We start from the raw sequence: 18,015 nt of genomic DNA, 5'->3' as shown, positions 1-18,015 counted from the left end.
CTGGTTTCTGGATTTTGTTGCTGTTGAGTAGTCGGTTCGTCGCCCTGTAACGGCGCACCGGCAGGGAACGACCAAACAGACTGCTCCAGCACCCTCCTCAGAGGGGGCGGGCATCCCGAGGCCACTACGTTTCCGGGTGGACCTTGAGATATGTGCTCGCCGGAGACCGCTGCGCCCTGTAACACCGGAGGCGGCAGGGTTGGCAGAACGGTCCCCTGAGGGCACCGAAGAGAGACGGCACCGTATTTTTCTCCTGCTGTTGAGTAGTCGGTTCGTCGCCCTGTAACGGCGCACCGGCAGGGAACGACCAAACAGACTGCTCTAGCACCCTCCTCAGAGGGGGCGGGCATCCCGAGGCCACTACGTTTCCGGGTGGACCTTGAGATATGTGCTCGCCGGAGACCGCTGCGCCCTGTAACACCAGAGGTGGCAGGGTTGGCAGAACGGTCCCCTGAGGGCACCGAAGAGAGACGGGCACCGTGAAAAGAGGTGTTAACCGCTCTGCTTCGGGGGGACTACCCTCATTTGTCCTGAGCCCTCAGACATCAGGACTTTTTCCCAGCAGCCTTCTTGGCGGTAATAACGGTCCGCAGATCCGTTTTACCCCTCGAAGACTGCTGGGTTTGAGAGCGCCCTCCGTGTCCCCGAGATTTTTGTGGGGGAGCACGAGAGGACACACTCTGTTTTTGAGTGGCACGATGTTCAGCGCTCTTTTTAGAGGAGTGAGGCTGCTCCCGCTCAGCAGCCTCAATGAAAGAACGGCGGGGGAGAAGTTTTTGTAATGCAGCTGCCTGTTTAGCAGCTTCCTGAGATTTAGCTACCGCACTGTTTACTGCATCACCAAATAAACCAACAGTGGAAACCGGAGCATCTAAGAGAACATGCTTTTCTTTCTCTTTTATATCGCTCAAATTGAGCCACAGATGCCTCTCAGTGGCCACCAGGGCTGCCATAGACCGCCCGATTGATTTAGCGGTCTCCTTGGTGGCCCTGAGAGACAGATCTGTGGCTCTGCGTAGTTCAGCCACTGTGTCAGGACCAATTCCCCCGCCCTCCTCTAAATCCCCCAATAATTCTGCCTGATAGGCTTGCATAATAGACATCGTATGCAGACACGCTGCAGCTTGACCAGCGGCTGCATACGATTTATGAACCAGAGATGATGTGAATTTTACTGGCTTAGAGGGAAGTGAAGGAGCTTTCAGGGAAGATACCGTTGCTGGAGAGAGATAGCTCGCAAGCGTCTCCTCCACCTTCGGCATCTCCCCATAACCATATTCTTTATATTTCTGAATGGAAGAATAGTGGGATGTTTGTGGTGCATACACTCTGTATGAAACCGGTTTTCCCCACGATTTCGACACCTCGGTGTGGAGATCGGGGAAAAACGGAAGGCTTCTTCGCTGAGGCTGTGTACGAGATGGCAGGAAGCGTTCGTCGAGCTTACTTTTCGAACGAACGTCCTGCCTATCCTCTGGCCACTCAATAGATAATCTGTGAACTGCTCTCGTGACAACATCGAGCAATTCCTCAAAAGCGTGAGACTGAGGTGGCGAATCCTCAGACTCAGCTTCAATACTAACAACGTCCAACTCCTCAGAGCTGGACAATTGCAGTATTGGTGCCTCCATCGGGGGGGAAGAAACCGCAGCGCGTGCTTCCACACCCTGATGAGAGGCACTGGATCTATCAGAAGGATGTTGAGATAAGGCAGAGCCCGTCTCAACATCCACTGATAAATCCATTTGTGAACCCCAGGTCTGAGATCGACGCCGTGCCTCGGCAGCGGCGGGACCCAAGCCCTGGGGAACGTGATCGGGATTGAACCGAGCCAAGCGGGATCGGAGCGTACGCAATGGAAGCGCCTCGCAATGCACACAGTCACCACCCTCGAGTGCTGACTGGGCATGCTCCTCACCCAAACAAACAACACAAAGAGTGTGAGTATCACCTCCCGTTAAATAACGCGGGCAGGGATGGACACACACTCTAAACTGCTGCTTGCTCGCCATACTGAATATATATATATAATATAGACAGACAACACCAAATAACAAGGACAGATTCAACACAGAGCGCAACTGAAGACTCAGAAAGCTTTCGTTTTCTGTTTCGGGCCGGCTTTTATAGCTTCCTGGTACGTGACGTCACCCGCCTCTGACGTTCCGCCACACCATTGGACTGATTTTACATGTGCTTCAAGACGTCATCACGCAAAGCGTTCCCATAGCGTCATTTCGACGCAACACGAGTTCCCTTGAAAGGGAACTGCTCCTGGTGAATAGAATAGAATGAAAATCATACCTGCATTACTTTTATTTCGTGTGATTTACAACGTAACAGCGTTGCATGCTCATAGTTTCTTTTGCACTTGATCAGTGAGGCGATACAGCGCGCGCGCCGTCGCATTTGCGCGTGCAATTGAAGAGTGTGCGCTACGAGTACAGGATAACGGCTGACAGGACAAGAAAGTCCGTTTTTCTGAGGTAAAAGACTTTATCTCAGCGTACACTTATGTCACTGCCTGGTAGTTCCTATTGTGCTGGGTTTTCTGAAGTAGTCATGATTCGCCTCTCATAACATAACATGCTCTAAACACGCACGCAGAGTGGAAAAGGAGGCGCGGGGAGCAAGGACATTTTAACTATATCGATATGCGATATGGTCTAATTCCATTTCGCATTTCAAAAATATATCGATATATGTTTTATATCGATATATCGCCCAGCCCTACACTGCACCTGCGCGAATCCACGAACTAATTGAAGTTCAGAGACTACTTGGGTGGCTCGCTGTAATTCAAAGCAAGCCCACTATGCCGCACTGGCGCTTTATACATGGAACTTGGACAGGGCCAGGGCACACAGGCCACTGTGGCCGTACGATGATTTTTTTTTCACGGGGCATGAAGGCCAAAGTGTAGGGCAACGACGGCCATGGCCGCGTGGCCGCGGTATAATTCCCACCCTGGTCGCGACACCACGCGACAGTCGTGTCGGACAAGTGGATCAGCACCTTAACAGGTCGGTGAGAGCCGGAATTCTTACTGGTTGGTAGGTGATCAAATACTTATGTCATGCAATAAAATGCAAATTAATTATTTAAAAATCATACAATGTGATTTTCTGGATTTTTGTTTTAGATTCCATCTCTCACAGTTGAAGTATACCTATGATAAAAATTACAGACCTCTACATGCTTTGTAAGTGGGAAAACCTGCAAAATCGGCAGTGCATCAAATACTTGTTCTCCCCATTGTGTGTATATATATATATCCCTACAAGTCTAAAATATAAACACTTATACACCTATTAGACTCACCATGAATCAGGGTAAGACAAATACATGTTTTGGAAGAAGGATTGATGATGTATCGATTCATTATTGAAATTTTGTTATAGTTTTAAACAAAAAAAACTTTACATAATACAACTGAACTTACCCTAAACTTATTTCATTTAGTTGCCAATTTCCATTTAAATTTGAAGCACTAAAATTACTTACTGAAATTAAATAAATCATGAAACTGAACTGCAACTAAAATAAAAATTATTAAAACTAAGTAATATTGAAAAAACAAAACCTAATAAAAATGACAAAAGCACATAATACAATTAATGAAATACTTGAAAATATAAAACTAAAAGCTAATAAAAAAGGTTACACTAGTAAAGGAGTCCATGTTACAGTGTAATTATGCATTTAATTACTGTGTAATAATAATTCATATGTAGGGTTAGGGTTTGGTTTAGGGTTAGTAATTGTGCATAATTAATTATACAGTATAACTACATGTAACCTGTGTAACAAGGACACTGTAAAATAAAGTGTTACCAAAAAAGTATAAATAGCAGCACTAGCATATAAATAATATTATAACTCTGCTTAGTGTCTAACACCATCCACTAAAAAAAAAAAGAAAAAAAAAGTGTGTTTGGATTTAAGTGATTTAATCTTGTACATCGGACCCACATGAATCAATTAAGTTATATAAACGTAATTTGTTCATGTAACTTCGACATCGTGGAATTAAGTAATTTTAAGTGACCCAATTAAGTAGTCTAAAAGTGAACTCCCTGACATGATTCAGGTATTTGATTTCATATATTTATTCATCCAATTAGTGCCACACAACTGAACTATAAGGATCTACTAGCTAGTTAAACTTTTAGCTAGCAATAGCACATATTAGGATCTAAAATGCTAACATGCTCCTTCAGCTAAGCAGTTATGATATTAATTGTGTTAATATCCACTCCACTCTTCTCCACAATGATAACCCAGTGTACACTCTAAAAAAAGATGGTTCTTTAAAGGTTCTTTACACGTGGTAACAGTTCAATTTAGAACCGTATCGTCCTGAAGAACCCTTTATATGCTGAAATGGTTCTTTTAGGATTCTTTATTCCCGCCTTTTTGTTTTTCAAATCTGTCAAAGCCTCCTCATTACTGATTTTCTGGAGCACAGCTGTACAACTACAGTCACACAGACTGTCAACTTACTCTCAACAGGTAAATTATTTATTTCTTAAAATGTCTATAAATTATAGCTTTAAAAATGTTAACAATCATTTCCTAACAATCATGTCTTTACAGCATATAGTTAAATCAATATATAACAGCATATAGTTAAATCAAAACAGAATCAAAAAACAATAATAGAATTATAAACAGTAGACAAAAAGCCAGGTTCCCCTCCCTCTTGCAGCATCTCTTCTCTTCTCTGATGATGTGTTTTCTGCGAGGGCGGGGCAACCTGTCACTCACATGAGATCCACCAATAGCAAACCACAATCATTAAATCATTTCCATGGATAAAATCAAGTCCCGCCCAACATTTATTCTTGTTTGAGAAGCCGTTTCGCTCGGATAGGCTATATAGGCCTACGTCACAACATGGAATAAAAGACTATCGCAACTTCCGTTTCATACGGACTGAAAATAGCAACCTTCAAGGCAAATCTGTAGAGTATCAACAATAGTTTTTACTCAAGCAATTTCTCGGTTTATTATTTAAAGAGTTTATGTCTAGTTTACAAAAAAAGCTATTAAACATTTCAATCGTGGTTGTCCAGGAAAAATGATCGATTTCATGAAACACCTTTTGTGCGGCACGTTCAGCACTATATAGGGAAGGCAAAAACTATTTTCCACACTTTTGAATAGTCCCTAAAACCATGCAGTGACTTAAAATATTTAAAATCATTAACATTTGACCCTTTTTTTTCTTCTTCTTCTTTTTCTTCTGACATGCTCTTCTTAAGCAACGTTATATATTCTGGGATGCTTTTCATGTCCAGTAGCCTATATTGGACACCTGTTGTTGGCATCATTCAGTAAATAAAAAATAGTCATATGTTCATATGTTCAAAATTCATATGTAGTCATAATATATATATATATATATATATATATATATATATATATATATATATATATATATATATATATATATATATATATATATATATGGCTACATCATTCATTTCACAACACAAATTCAGTCTGTTCAGCAGTACTGTGTCTTTAAGTGATTTCTGAAGGTAAGTCGGAAGGCAGAAGGGGTGCACGAGACAGCTGCGCGCGCCCGCTCCCGTATGTGGACACTCCAAAAAATGTGTTAAGAATTACAAAAGGTGGATCTGCTACACTGGACGATAAACGCAACAGCTGTTCATCAGTCGTAAGGTGAGTCTCATCCCGTTATGTCTCGCCTGTATGCAGTGGGCTGTTACCACTGTGATGTTTTACGTTAGAGAGACACCATACAAAGAGGGTTTTGCAAAAACCGGCGAGAAGTGAAGAGGCCCCGCGAGCGTCTCACCGCGAACATATCAAGGCGAACTTTAGCTTTCCTCCTTCCCTCTCTTTACTACATTTTAGGGGGGCTGCTTTATTAATACTCCGATTTAGACGGACGACCCCCGAACTTCCATCTAACAGACCTTCTTTTGACACTAAACGAGTGTAAACACTGCCGGAGACACCGTGGCCGGCAGGCGGAAGACGCTGGTTCCTCTACGGTGTCTCTTAGCTCCGCTCCCCGGTCTCGGGTGCAGGCAGAGCCGCGAGATGCGCGCAGGGACAGCGCCGGTGAGACGGAGCTTTGACGGCAAAACACACAACAAGTTTCTCGTACGGAAGTGTAAAAGAGATACAATGCCTCTATTTGGCGGGGGTTTCATTGTAACATCATAGTGGAGGGAGTTATTTTTTCATAACTTACGAGAGTTTATTGTCTCGGGAGATGAAGCAGTTGAAGGCGGTGGAGGGGCCTCGGCTACTGCGCTGCTCGGGATCGTGGTGTGTAGCATATGCGCCTTTAAAATTAGCAATGAAATTGCCACTGTGGTTCCTCTTAACGATTCTGGTTCATTAACGGTTGCAAACGTGATTCTTTTAGTAGGCTTACTAGGCTACTTTCGATAAATAAGTATTTGAAATAAGAAATGTTATTCCTGTATTCATTCCCCTCAAAGGTAACAGTGTAACAAAGCACCAAGTACATTTTACACAGCATTTTTATGAGGCGTTATAAACGAAATAATTCTCATAATCGGTTTTAACTATAAAATAAAAACAAATTAAATATTAATAGAACATTTTCCTTCACTTATTTTAACTCAAATACCACTGAATAAAACGTTGTAAACGTTGCGATATGAACGACTAGTCAGTAAGCTTTAAGTACAACATCACACACTGACAGCTCTTGGCTCATTTAAACAAAATGTGTCTAACAACAGCTCCTTTTCAGAAAGTGTCACTATTATAAAACTTAATATTAATAATAATAACTATGTAAAAGATTAATATCATTCAGAATTGTGTTTGTCATTTTTCTTTGCTTTAGGCCTATATGTCACTGAAACACCTGTTCTGGCTTGCACAATAATTGCAGTTATTACATCTTTTATGAAAGAATCGTGTAAGAAGTTTATCCACACTTTCTATTTGCTCTTCAATGCACTGAAAGTTCTAGGGCTTTGTTAATGTTCCCATACTTAAAGTTGCCAAAGTCATTGCATGATTTGCAATGTGCTGCACTTTATTTGAACCATTTTGTTTTATTAGTATAATGTTATTTATCTATTTACTTTTTTTTGAATTTGAAAGATAATAAAGATATTGTTTGATAAGTGAGATCTCTGATTATATTGCTTGACAAGTACTTGAAAGTCCTTGAATTTTCATGCTTAAACCCTGGTTTAAGCATTGTAATTCAAAAGGTAAAATCAAAAATGTATTTTAAAATTCCAAGCAAGTTGGATTTTTTTTAAAATAAATACATAAAGCTAATATAAAAAAAATATTAACAGACTGTGTACGTATTTGAGAAGATAATCTGCTGTATTACATGATACCAGTTCCGTCAGTTAACATCCATTAACCTGATCAAATCAAATTATAGTCCATTAGTGATCATGTAAATGTTAATTGAAATGATGGCTAAGGCCCTGCCTGTAGCTTATTTCTAAGTAATTAAAGTGACAATTCTACAACTCTCTCCGGAACCTCATACCATTAATATTTTTGACAAATGAAACCTTATAAGTTTAAAGGTGATATTTTATATAGCACTCTGCTTACATTGTCATGTTATGTTTTAGAAGTAAATAATGTTGTTGAAATTAAGAAATCTGTTTCTCCCATTTTAGAATGTGAAGATCACCGGTGGAGATTCCCCATGCACCTACATCCCTTCCATTCCGACCTTCTAGAATGTTCCTGAAGACGGTTCCTCCGGTGGTGGCTATTCACTCGGAATGGAGGTCCAGTAAGAGCTGCAGCCTGCCTCTCTTTTTCAATGACAGTGCGTCCGACAGCGACCTTGCCTCTGTTAGCGGCACCCCCATCCCACAGAAGATCCAGATGATTATAGAGAGCCTTCACAGCACCCAGTCTTCGGACATGAATGAAAACGGGCAGACCGAAAAGGCTGCTCATTCCAGCCACGAGGCTGGCTACAAGGGTCAATTGCGATGTATGGACACTGCGACGAGATCCCGGCGAGCAGGGGTCGACACTAAGCTACAGTCCGCCATGGTTGATACTGGCGATGAATCAGATAGTGACGATTCTGTGGACAGGGGCATTGAGGAAGCTATTCAAGAGTATTTGAAGGAGAAGGTGGACCACAAACGCAAAGGGGATCTGGTGACAAGTTCGCCCCCAGCGGCCAAACTTCCACGGAGAGAACCAACTGTCCCAGATGCTGCTAAACAACACACACATTCCAGTAGTGCCAAGGTGTTAACTGCTAGCAATCATATCCAGAAAGCCTTGACTGGGACGCTGGCATTAAAGAAGAAAGTCATCAAGAAGAAGCTAAGCAAAGAAAATCCCTTTAAGAAAGCTGAGTCAAGTAAAGTTTTGCCTGTAAAAAGTCTTCCTCTACCCAGAGCTAAGAAAGGATCTTCCTCGTCTTCCGAGATGGACAGAACTCCACCTCGTCTTGTCATTAAAGAGGAAGAGGAATTGCTCGATTCAAGCAGCGATGATGGAATCGAAGAAGAGATTCAGAAATTCCAGCAGGAGAAAAGAGAAAAACAGGAAAGTGACAAAGATGTCCAGAGACCTTCACGACAAAGGGAGGACTCTGATTCGAGCAGTGATGAAGGTATTGAGGAAGCCATCCGTCGCTTCCAGGAAGATAAACACAAGCAGAAGAAAAAGAAGAGTCCTCTCAAACCTCCCCAACTCCTGCCTGTGCAACGTAGCAAACCATCCGTCATTTCTCCCGAACGCATAAGCACTCAGCCACTCAAAGCGCTGTCGAAGAAGAACAACAAGAAGAAGAAACTGACAACCAAGAAGTCTAATCTCCCTACACCATTGGCTGTAAACCACTGTTTGAATAAGTGTACATCCCAGGGCTCTAAAGTTAAAGGGTTTACACCTCCCCCTCCAAACCCAAAACAAACCCACACAGAACATCAGATCCACTCCAGCCTGAAGGTCAACACTGCTGAGCTGATGTGTGCAGAAGCCATTCTAGACATCTCCAAAACTGTCATGCCCGAGGTGTTTGAGTCCAACTTAAGCATTGCTAACACAAATTTGCTGCAGACTCCACCATTCCCCATTGTTGCGCCATCTGAAAATAAAAGTGATGAGAGCTCCGTTGACAGTGAGGATGGAATTGAACAAGAGATACGGAAATTTTTGGAGCATAAAGCGAAAATGAACAAAGAGCTTCCGATAACAGCAGGTGCACCTCCACCAGCTTCAGGAGATTCCACAGCAAGCAAGGAGCCGAAGAAGACGACGAAGGAAACCCAGCCGAATAAAGCAGCCAGGCTCTCCCTGTCAAAAAAACGCAAGTTTAAAGAGGAACAAAGCAAACTTGACAGAGATGGTGACTTGGTATTAAATGTTAAAGAGGAGCCCCCAGGGACACCTCTGATTTATAGTGACTCCACCAGATCTGACCTTTCTACCATTCCCACTGTGACATCACATTCAAGCAGTCTAACCACCATAAAAAATAGCAAACCGAAGCAGAACTCCCCATCTTGCAAGGATTCGGATGTTAGTGAACCCAAAGACAAAGGTTCCACTCACAGTACATCCAGCCCAAAGACTGTGATTGGCTCTGAGAGAAACGACAGCAGTGACAAAAGCAGCTCCCTGGACAGTGATGAGGACTTAGATGCTGCAATTAAGGACTTGCTTAAGACAAAGAAAAAAGTCAAAAAGAAAGTGAGGGATATGAAGTCGAGAAAAAATGCCAGACCTTCAGAGGCATCGTCTTTGGATGTCGTGAAAAAACAGAAACCTTTCACCGACCAGAAGAGTATCCCAACCGCCAAGCTTGTTAAGTCTGGCATCTTGAAAGGTGGCAAAGAAACACTGAACGTTCAGGCTAAAAACGACAAGGGTTCTAAAAGCAAAGCTGTTAAAGGCAAATCAGAAGTCCAGAACATCAAACAATCTAAAAGCCCTGCACAAACCGACAAAGTGACCGGGAATGATGGTGTTCCCAAGGCCACAGATGGGGATATACCTTCTCCCAGTCCACATGCAGAAGATAATGACAGTTCTGTTGACAGCGATGATAGCATTGAGCAAGAGATCAGGAGATTTCTAGCTGAAAGGGCCAAGGTGTCCGCACCTCTCACCGCAAACATCAAACAGGAAGAGGCCGTAAACACTTTGACCTCATCTGCAGAGTTTGATGTTAAAACAGAAATTCAAAAGACTCTTATTGAAACTCCAGTGTCCGCTTCAACGTCAACCTCTGGTAGTAAAAGTGAAACGCAAGAGGAATCCATAGCCACACCCACACCCACAAGACCCATGGATGAACCTGCAGAACTCAACAAGGGACCAGTCCTGACACCAGGCAGCAATTGCATTATGGGTTTCAGGAGGACTGAAAGTCAAACATTAGAGATCTCGACCCCAAGAGATCCAAAGAACGGCGGCTCCCAGACAGGAAAGGACAGTCTGACAAGTCATGGCATCAGACCCAACTTCTTCACAACACCCTCTGTGAGGTCAGAAGCGCCCCCTTCATCAGGTCATCAACACCAAAACTTGTTCCTGTTGAGGCCCGTTAACAGCAGTATGAGCGACGTCAAGGACCCTTCCTCGGCAGACTGTAATGATGTTCCCGTCAGCCGCCACAGTAGATCAGCCACTAGGATACCTTTAAAGGATGTCATTAGCTCTCTTTGTCCCTCACCTCTTTCGAAACCTCAAATTAGTTCCCCTGCAGATAACCCTGCCGTCATCACTGGTGACCTCTCGACCTCAGCACCCCCTGGGGGCAGGACAGAGGGACTTTACTTGCATAACCGCCTCAAAAGGGAAAGACACCTCTCCGATAGACTACACTTATCCCCCGCCACCTCACATCTGTGCCAGCCCTCACCTGTACTGCAGCCCCACCTGGGCAACGAAGTAATCCAGGTGCAACGGGACCAGACTCCTTTCCCGTCACTCTCAGCAAAGACAAAACTGCAGGGCATCCAAGCTGAGTCGACAGAATCCACTGCAAGTTTAGGAGAAAAACAAAGGGAGGGAGAAAGTGTTAGCAAGGAAGAGAAAAAGCAGGAAGATGAGGAAGATAAATGTGTTGATGAGACAGATGTAGAGTCAGATGAGGAAAGGAAAGATCAGAAGACAAAAGACAGCAGGAATCAGCCCACTAATCAGTGAGTACTTGTTCTCTCCAAACACACACACACATATCAGTTGAGGGAACATGGTCGCCAAAAGCCCAGTACCAATCCATGCTTTTGTTCCATCTAAGATATGACTTCATCAAATTGTTGCGGTCTTAAATTAGAAGGATTAATGAGAGTTTTTGGTCATTGGTTTGGGCGGAATTATGGATCCATATCTGATCCACAGGTGTTCTGCAAGATTCCCAACCATACAGCCGAAATTTTCCTTCGGCTTTAAGCGTTAGTTGTGTTTTATTTTCAGCATTTAGCCTGACGGACTGCAGCGTCTCATCCTGCATTTCAACATTTTTGTCTTTTTGTACTGTATTATTTAGGTTCCAAGGGACCTCACGTAGGACTGTTTGAGTGTACCACATAATTTTTTTGTATGTTTGTACATTTATAAATATATTTAAAAGCAGACATGTCATAAAGAGAGATTAAACTTTTTTTTATTGTTTTTGTTGTTGTTTTTTTTCTCTGCAGCATTTCTGAATGAATCCTGCTTTGCAAACTTTGCTTTATACTTATTGTTTTGAAATTGTGACTACGAAAAAGTAATTGCTATGAAAAACCGAAGGTTTATGAAAAGATGAAAATATAACCGGTGAGTTTACATAAGTGAGTTCCACAGGTTAAAAAATTCCCCCATCCATAGAAAAAAAATAAAAATTCCCCAGAAAAACATGGCTAAAAGGTAAATAAAACTGTGCAGATTGCATCTTCCAGTACTAAACTGTAAAAAGGACTGCAGAATGTAGAAGCCAAGAGAATGAAACTGTTTTAGTGTGCATCAATGCATATTCATTTGTTATACATTTTGCAATGGTTCTTAAGAACTACAACATTTTTTGTAAATATTTTGATATGTTTCAGAGTAATTCATCCACAATAGAACGACATAATTTTGACCTCTGAGAGGGAAGTCTGAGTCGCCTCTCAGTAACATTAAATGTTCCCTGAGGATTCTTAATGAGGAACATCTCCTCAGTGCAACAGTGAAGGACTAAAATAGGCCTCGTTTGTGAAACACAGGCAAAATGCATTTCTTACAATGAATTTTACAAACAGTTTACCAAGAAATTTGTTCTGCTTGTGTTTCTTAATGAGCCCCTTTGAGTTTACAGACAATATGTATATAGAATGTGTATGAAAAACAGCCATTTACTTGGTATACAAATTTTACAGAAAAATGGCAGTAGCATTGTATCCTTTGCCCTTTGAATTACTAACTTGCCCTCAACAAATGCATTTTTCCCCTGATGTGCCCTTTTAACTTTTTTTTTATTTAATTTTTTTTATTTAGTTAGGAGTTCTTTATATTCTTTTGTCATAACTAGGTTATTTTTACACCACTGGACTTAAAACATTCAGAGATTTATATCAGACTGAGTACAAATTACAAGGAGGAAACTCTCAATGTTTCAATATTCAGTCATCTTTCTCTTTTTAATTTGCACGTTTGCATATTATCAAATCACAATTGTCAAGTCACACCTCTCTCTCTCTCTCTCTCTCTCTCTCTCTCTCTCTCTCTCTCTGTCTCCGCACCCCCCCCCCCCCCCCTCTCTCTCCGCACCTGTTTCTTAGTTCCAGTTTCTGTTGCTTATTATATGTAGGGGTTTTCCTATGTAAAAAGAATGTTATTTATTTTTGTTTATAGAAGAGAAGAAAGTAAAGACTCATGCTGACTTTGCTGGGCATTGCCAGTTTTCATAAATATTTTGCAAAAAAAGAACTTTTTTGGTCCCCTGCTCTGCACAGAGAAAATAAACTCAAACTGTATCTCTGAAGATGTATAATAAAAATTGACTTTGAGACACAAGGCTGTATTGTTCTTAACTGTGTGTATGTGCAAACATGCATGAACGTGTGAGTTTCCGTACATGTTTATATTATAATCAGTATCTTACATAGCTTCCTCTGCTATATCTTAATATTAAGTTGCTTCCTTTCTCGCAGACGTCCAAGGAAACTAAAGCTAATGCCGGTTTATGTGCGCTCTCTTGGATAATCTGTCAAAAAGACTAGTTTCCTTGCGATTTAAAAATAAACTCTACGTCGTGTAACTGACTGGCGAATATTCAAAATATTTGTTTTATATTTCTGTCCTGCTGAATGTTCATGTTTTTACTCTAGAGTAATTAAACACTCGTCAAGACACAAAGGAATGGGCTGTTAATTTTTACTCACCAAAGAAGATTGGAGGATTTCGTAAGAATGTAATGTAATACAATTGTTTGTTGCATTATTGTGTCCACATGCTGTGTTGGTTGAACTTGATGCATGATATACTGTATCAGACCAATATTATAAATAGATAAAAATGTTTGAATGCTTTTTATGTTTATGTTAAAAATGCTTTCTGCTATCCAATTATGTTTTAAACAGTTTGCATGTTTGTAAATGTTGATGTTTTATTTTTGCTTGAATATGTAATTCTAGATTTGTTGCTTTACATTGTAATGCTAAAGTAAATAAACACGCATCCAGATGTGTTTGCAAAATGCATAAATGAAGATTTGAACTCTAAACCGAATAGTGTTTTTTAAAAAAGAACATGCTTTGTATTTTATAGTATCAGCAAACAAATGTGTTATTTGCAGATGACAGATGCAGAGACTGCCAGTGTATTTGCATGTGTAAATATGTTTGTTTTGTTTGCTCCAGGTCTCTCTCCACCTCTATAGATCCAGGGTTCTTACTAAGCCCATATATCGCTCTGGACACGGAGGAGAGGTGTCTGAAATTCCAAACCAGACGCCGCCTCATTCAAAAGCAGCTAGAGGTACATACAATTACTATATTAAAGATTCATGCATTTACTTGCACACACACTGATGTAACACAGATTTAATACACTCATTACGTGTAAGGGAATATATACAGTATGGACATATGTGATGGTGGAGTTTTTGAAGTGGTTAAGTCTCTGTGTGTGTGGTCCTAGTTACCCCTACGTTATGGGGACAAAATGTCCAAGCAAAGATGGCAATATTGGGCAAAACATGTTTTTATGTGTTTTGCACGTGTGTGTGTGTGTGTGTGTGTGTGTGTTGTAGGACTGCAAAACAGTGAAACGAAGGCTGCAGTTTGTGGTCAGTGTGCCCAGGTAAATACACCACTTAGATAATACAGGACATACTGTTCACTAAATGACATAAAACAACAACTGATGGCTCACACGATAAATAAATACATTGATTAAGCTGTTTTTGTGTAAAGAACTGTGATAATGTGATAGGCATTCCAACAGAAATGATTTAGATGCTTTCTGGTTGTTACGCTTTAGTGGAACTTGTCCATTATGTTTTGTTTTATTGCAGATAAACTGAAGAAGCTGGAAAATATAATGAAAAGAAGGTTCTCGTGTTCAAAAGAATATTGTAATATGAACTATATTTAAAATGTAAGAGCTGCATTTAAATGTTAGAAAAATATATATATTTAAATTTTAATTGTTGCAGCACATTATTTAGTTCTGGATTTATATTTGTTTTTATTTTCTTGTTTTATCTATCGTTCTTAAGTTCCATCATTTAAATTGTCCATTGTAATAAAAAAGACACTGGTTCTTTGAATAAAGTTTTTTTTTTTGTTCATTTCGAATAACGGGGACATTGTGGTACTTGTAGTTCATATGGTGTGTAACCCAAACGGGTTACATATGACCAAAGCATTGTTTGGAATATCACTACCCACAATCCTCTGCGCTTTCCCGCAAGCTCAGTGGGCGGAGCTCGAACGGAAACATGGCAGCGGGCGTCTTAACTAGAGGTGAAATAAAACGTGTTTTATGTAATGTTAGTTTAAGTGCATTTCATTGTGTAAACCATTGTAAAATGAGAATAGTTATTAACACATAATTACTTTGTAATCTTGCTTGTGATTTGTAATGACACAATAAATTACGTGTGAAACTACGTGAACATCGAGTTTCTGAGAAGCCATGCATGCAACATACTTTTGTTTTGTTTTTTAAATCTAACATTTAATGAATTGAGTATGATGATTTTAGTAACGCAGGTTCTCCGGAGACCTCGGTTGGTCACTGCTGTGTTCTCATGTCACGGACAGACATTCAGCTCTGCAGCAGCTGCAGTCAAATCAACGAGAGACACCGGTGATTATGATTATGATTATCATAATGAAACCCAGCGAACTAGAGATATAATTTCTGTGTCTGTGTATAGTATATTACAGGGCTTTTCAAACTGGGAGCCACAAGGGAGTGCAGGGGGTCGATGGAAATGTTTAGAGGAAATACAGTGACTTTAAAAATTTATGAAATAGCTAATTTCACTATCATTTGTTTAATTATTTACATATAAAATACATAGCATTAGCAACCTTTTTAAGTTTTAAGATGGTTGTCCCTTGCATGAGGAGGATGATTATATTTGGGGATTATTCACCACAAAATCTGTCACCACATTTTACATTACTTTATTGTTTAACCTCAAAGACATACATTAATACAGATGAGATGTATCTTGCACATAGAAGCAGCTCGATGTAGAATTATTCCTCTTTAGCTAGCATATGTGGTGTATGAACTTTAATGTAAGTACCTGATATGTGTGCTTTTTTTCTGTAAAGCTGTAAAACAATATTTAAAAGCCCTATACAAAAAAAAACCAATGAGAGTGTGAGATCTATTTATCATAACTAATATGCAGTCTTCCATATGCAGCTGCTACGGAGAAAATCCAGAACTTCCCACTTACTCAACCAGACTATTTCCGCTTGTCTGAGCTCTTCTCCATAAAGGACCTGTTTGAGGCCCGTGTCCATCTCGGACACAAGAAAGGCTGCCGACACAGGTGGGTAATTCACATGCAGTGTTTTTCAGTATGACTTGATATTCTTATAGTTATTATTATAATACATTTATTTATTACTTTTTTGACCTATTACTTGAGGAAACTACATGGAATATTTGTGTTTATATTTATTTTAAATGTTTTTAATTCATTTGTTACACAATTCAAATATCTATCTATATGTGTATACACAACTATACATACGTAAGTGTGGGTGTGTGTGAAATATATATATTTATTATTAATTATATAATATTATTTATTTCTGTGATGCAAAGCTTAATTTTCAGCATCATTACTCCAGTGTCACATGATCCTTCAGAAATTCAGCTTTGCATGACAGAAATAAGTTATATTTTAAAGTATATTAAAATAGAATTGTAATAATATTTCACAATATTATTGTTTTTTTCTGTAGGTGTGTGTATATATACACACACAGTAGTGTTTTTAATGACCCCCTACAAGTTCGATTAAACCATCAAGTATGAGGAAAATGTTTTATATATTTTTTAAATATTTTAAATATGAAGGAACAACAAAACAATAAACTTGGTTAGCAAAAAAGGCAAACTACAGTTACAAGTTTTATTGTACTATGCAAAAAATAAATGCATAGAAAAACAAAAAGCTCAGGAAAAAGCATACATTGACGTACAACATAATCGGTTATTAATATTTTGTTGGTTCTCTCTTGTATTTTGTATGTGTTCTTCATAATGTCTTTATGCTAACAAAATCTTAACACTTTTTATAATTTGCCAATTTTCTTAGACTGGACATCACTTTTGGCCACTACTGTATTAAATATATATAATGTGGCAAAATCTGAACTTTATTTGAGAGCACTAAGCTATGTTTCTCTCTCTAGGCTGATGGAACCGTACGTGTTCGGCTCTCGTCTGGATGTTGACATCATAGATCTGGAGCAGACAGTAGAACACCTCCAGCGGGCGCTGAACTTCACGGCTCACGTGGCGTACCGCGGCGGGATCATCCTGTTCGTGAGCCGCAGGCGGCAGTTCGGGCACCTGGTGGAGTCGACGGCGAGGGAGTGCGGGGAATACGCTCACACGCGCTACTGGAAGGGAGGACTGCTCACCAACGCCCCTATCCAGTACAGCCCCGGGGTGAGACTTCCAGACCTCATCGTCTTCTTCTCCACGCTCAATAACGTTTTCCAGCAGCACGTCGGGATCCGGGACGCAGCCAAAATGAATATTCCCACCGTCGGGATTGTGGACTCTAATTGTAACCCCAGCCTCATCACGTACCCAGTGCCAGGCAACGATGACACCCCTGTTGCGATGGAGACGTACTGCCGGCTATTCAAAATGACAGTGAACAGGGCAAAGGACAAGAGGAGACAGATGGAGCTTCTCAAGGGTATTTCAGCCTCAGGATGAGGGAAAGTCAATGAGCTTCAGCAGCGCTAATCACAGTGTTCGTCCACATATAGAAAGCTCTGTTGAAATATGAGTAACTGCAGTTCAAAGTCAGGTTAAAAATGAACCATCCCAGAACTGAAGACGTCCAACAACTTAATTTGCCAATGTAAAATCCAGTGGCTTCGAGCTGAATATTTATTGGTTTTGTTTTGATTTCCATTGCTCACTTGTTATGAACCCCAATAAAGTTTTGCGAAACCATAGTGCGATGTTTACTTGTCGTGCCATTAAAGATGGTAAATTATTTTTTGACAGCAAACACTTACGATGGGTTTGGTGCACACAGGGATAAAAAAAAGTACCCTATGTGTGTAAAATGAAATACTCTGCTGTATCTTTAATGTTGTGGATCTAATTTTCTGCCAGAGGTCCTGGACATCTTGTTCAGATACATGGCATCATGGATTCGATCAAATACCAACAGATAAAAAATCAAAACCTGACAGAGCCTGTGCTTGAAATCTTATGACAGGCCATGTTTGGATCTTCCAACAGGACAGTGATCCAAAAATAAACATCAATTTAATTGTGTATATATAAAAAATTAGGCCCTTTAAAGCCTAAAATGCAAAA

The 18,015-nt window shown here is 40.4% G+C and overlaps 2 protein-coding genes and 1 long non-coding RNA gene across 3 annotated transcripts in view; 2 read left to right on the top strand and 1 right to left on the bottom strand.

The window, feature by feature from the left end:
* Positions 1-7,651, bottom strand: part of LOC309478238 — a 32,869-nt gene extending 25,218 nt beyond the window's left edge. The window contains exon 1 of the long non-coding RNA XR_014198893.1: positions 6,227-7,651. This is a non-coding gene — a long non-coding RNA (uncharacterized lncRNA). The remainder of the gene's footprint in view (positions 1-6,226) is intronic.
* Positions 5,530-14,635, top strand: ppp1r26 (protein phosphatase 1, regulatory subunit 26). Its single transcript, XM_082141576.1, has 5 exons — positions 5,530-5,688; positions 7,659-11,159; positions 13,842-13,959; positions 14,234-14,283; positions 14,498-14,635. The coding sequence occupies exons 2-5, from the start codon at positions 7,723-7,725 to the stop codon at positions 14,499-14,501; spliced, it is 3,609 nt and encodes a 1,202-aa protein (XP_081997702.1). The 5' UTR covers positions 5,530-5,688; positions 7,659-7,722; the 3' UTR covers positions 14,502-14,635.
* A 178-nt stretch (positions 14,636-14,813) lies between these two features.
* On the top strand, positions 14,814-17,645 carry mrps2 (mitochondrial ribosomal protein S2). Its single transcript, XM_082141797.1, has 4 exons — positions 14,814-14,948; positions 15,190-15,294; positions 15,865-15,994; positions 16,866-17,645. Exons 1-4 carry the CDS (start codon positions 14,924-14,926, stop codon positions 17,398-17,400), a joined length of 795 nt encoding a protein of 264 aa, XP_081997923.1. The 5' UTR covers positions 14,814-14,923; the 3' UTR covers positions 17,401-17,645.
* Positions 17,646-18,015: the final 370 nt, after the last annotated feature.

Source organism: Leuciscus leuciscus (genome assembly GCF_965113295.1).
Source record: "Leuciscus leuciscus genome assembly, chromosome: 16".
Taxonomy (NCBI): domain Eukaryota; kingdom Metazoa; phylum Chordata; class Actinopteri; order Cypriniformes; family Leuciscidae; genus Leuciscus; species Leuciscus leuciscus.
Note: the sequence above shows the minus strand (reverse complement) of the source record. Positions and strands in the feature narration are given on the sequence as shown.

What these genes read in the sequence shown, in the direction of transcription:
- mrps2 (XM_082141797.1), top strand. Translation starts at nt 14,924, where the DNA reads ATGGCAGCGGGCGTCTTAACTAGAG. An exon ending in AGCGGGCGTCTTAACTAGAG is followed by an intron (nt 14,949 to 15,189) that starts GTGAAATAAAAC and finishes TGATGATTTTAG; the next exon opens with TAACGCAGGTTCTCCGGAGA. An exon ending in AAGAAAGGCTGCCGACACAG is followed by an intron (nt 15,995 to 16,865) that starts GTGGGTAATTCA and finishes TTCTCTCTCTAG; the next exon opens with GCTGATGGAACCGTACGTGT.
- ppp1r26 (XM_082141576.1), top strand. Translation starts at nt 7,723, where the DNA reads ATGTTCCTGAAGACGGTTCCTCCGGTGGTGGCTATTCACTCGGAATGG. An exon ending in AGGAATCAGCCCACTAATCA is followed by an intron (nt 11,160 to 13,841) that starts GTGAGTACTTGT and finishes TGTTTGCTCCAG; the next exon opens with GTCTCTCTCCACCTCTATAG. An exon ending in TCATTCAAAAGCAGCTAGAG is followed by an intron (nt 13,960 to 14,233) that starts GTACATACAATT and finishes TGTGTGTTGTAG; the next exon opens with GACTGCAAAACAGTGAAACG.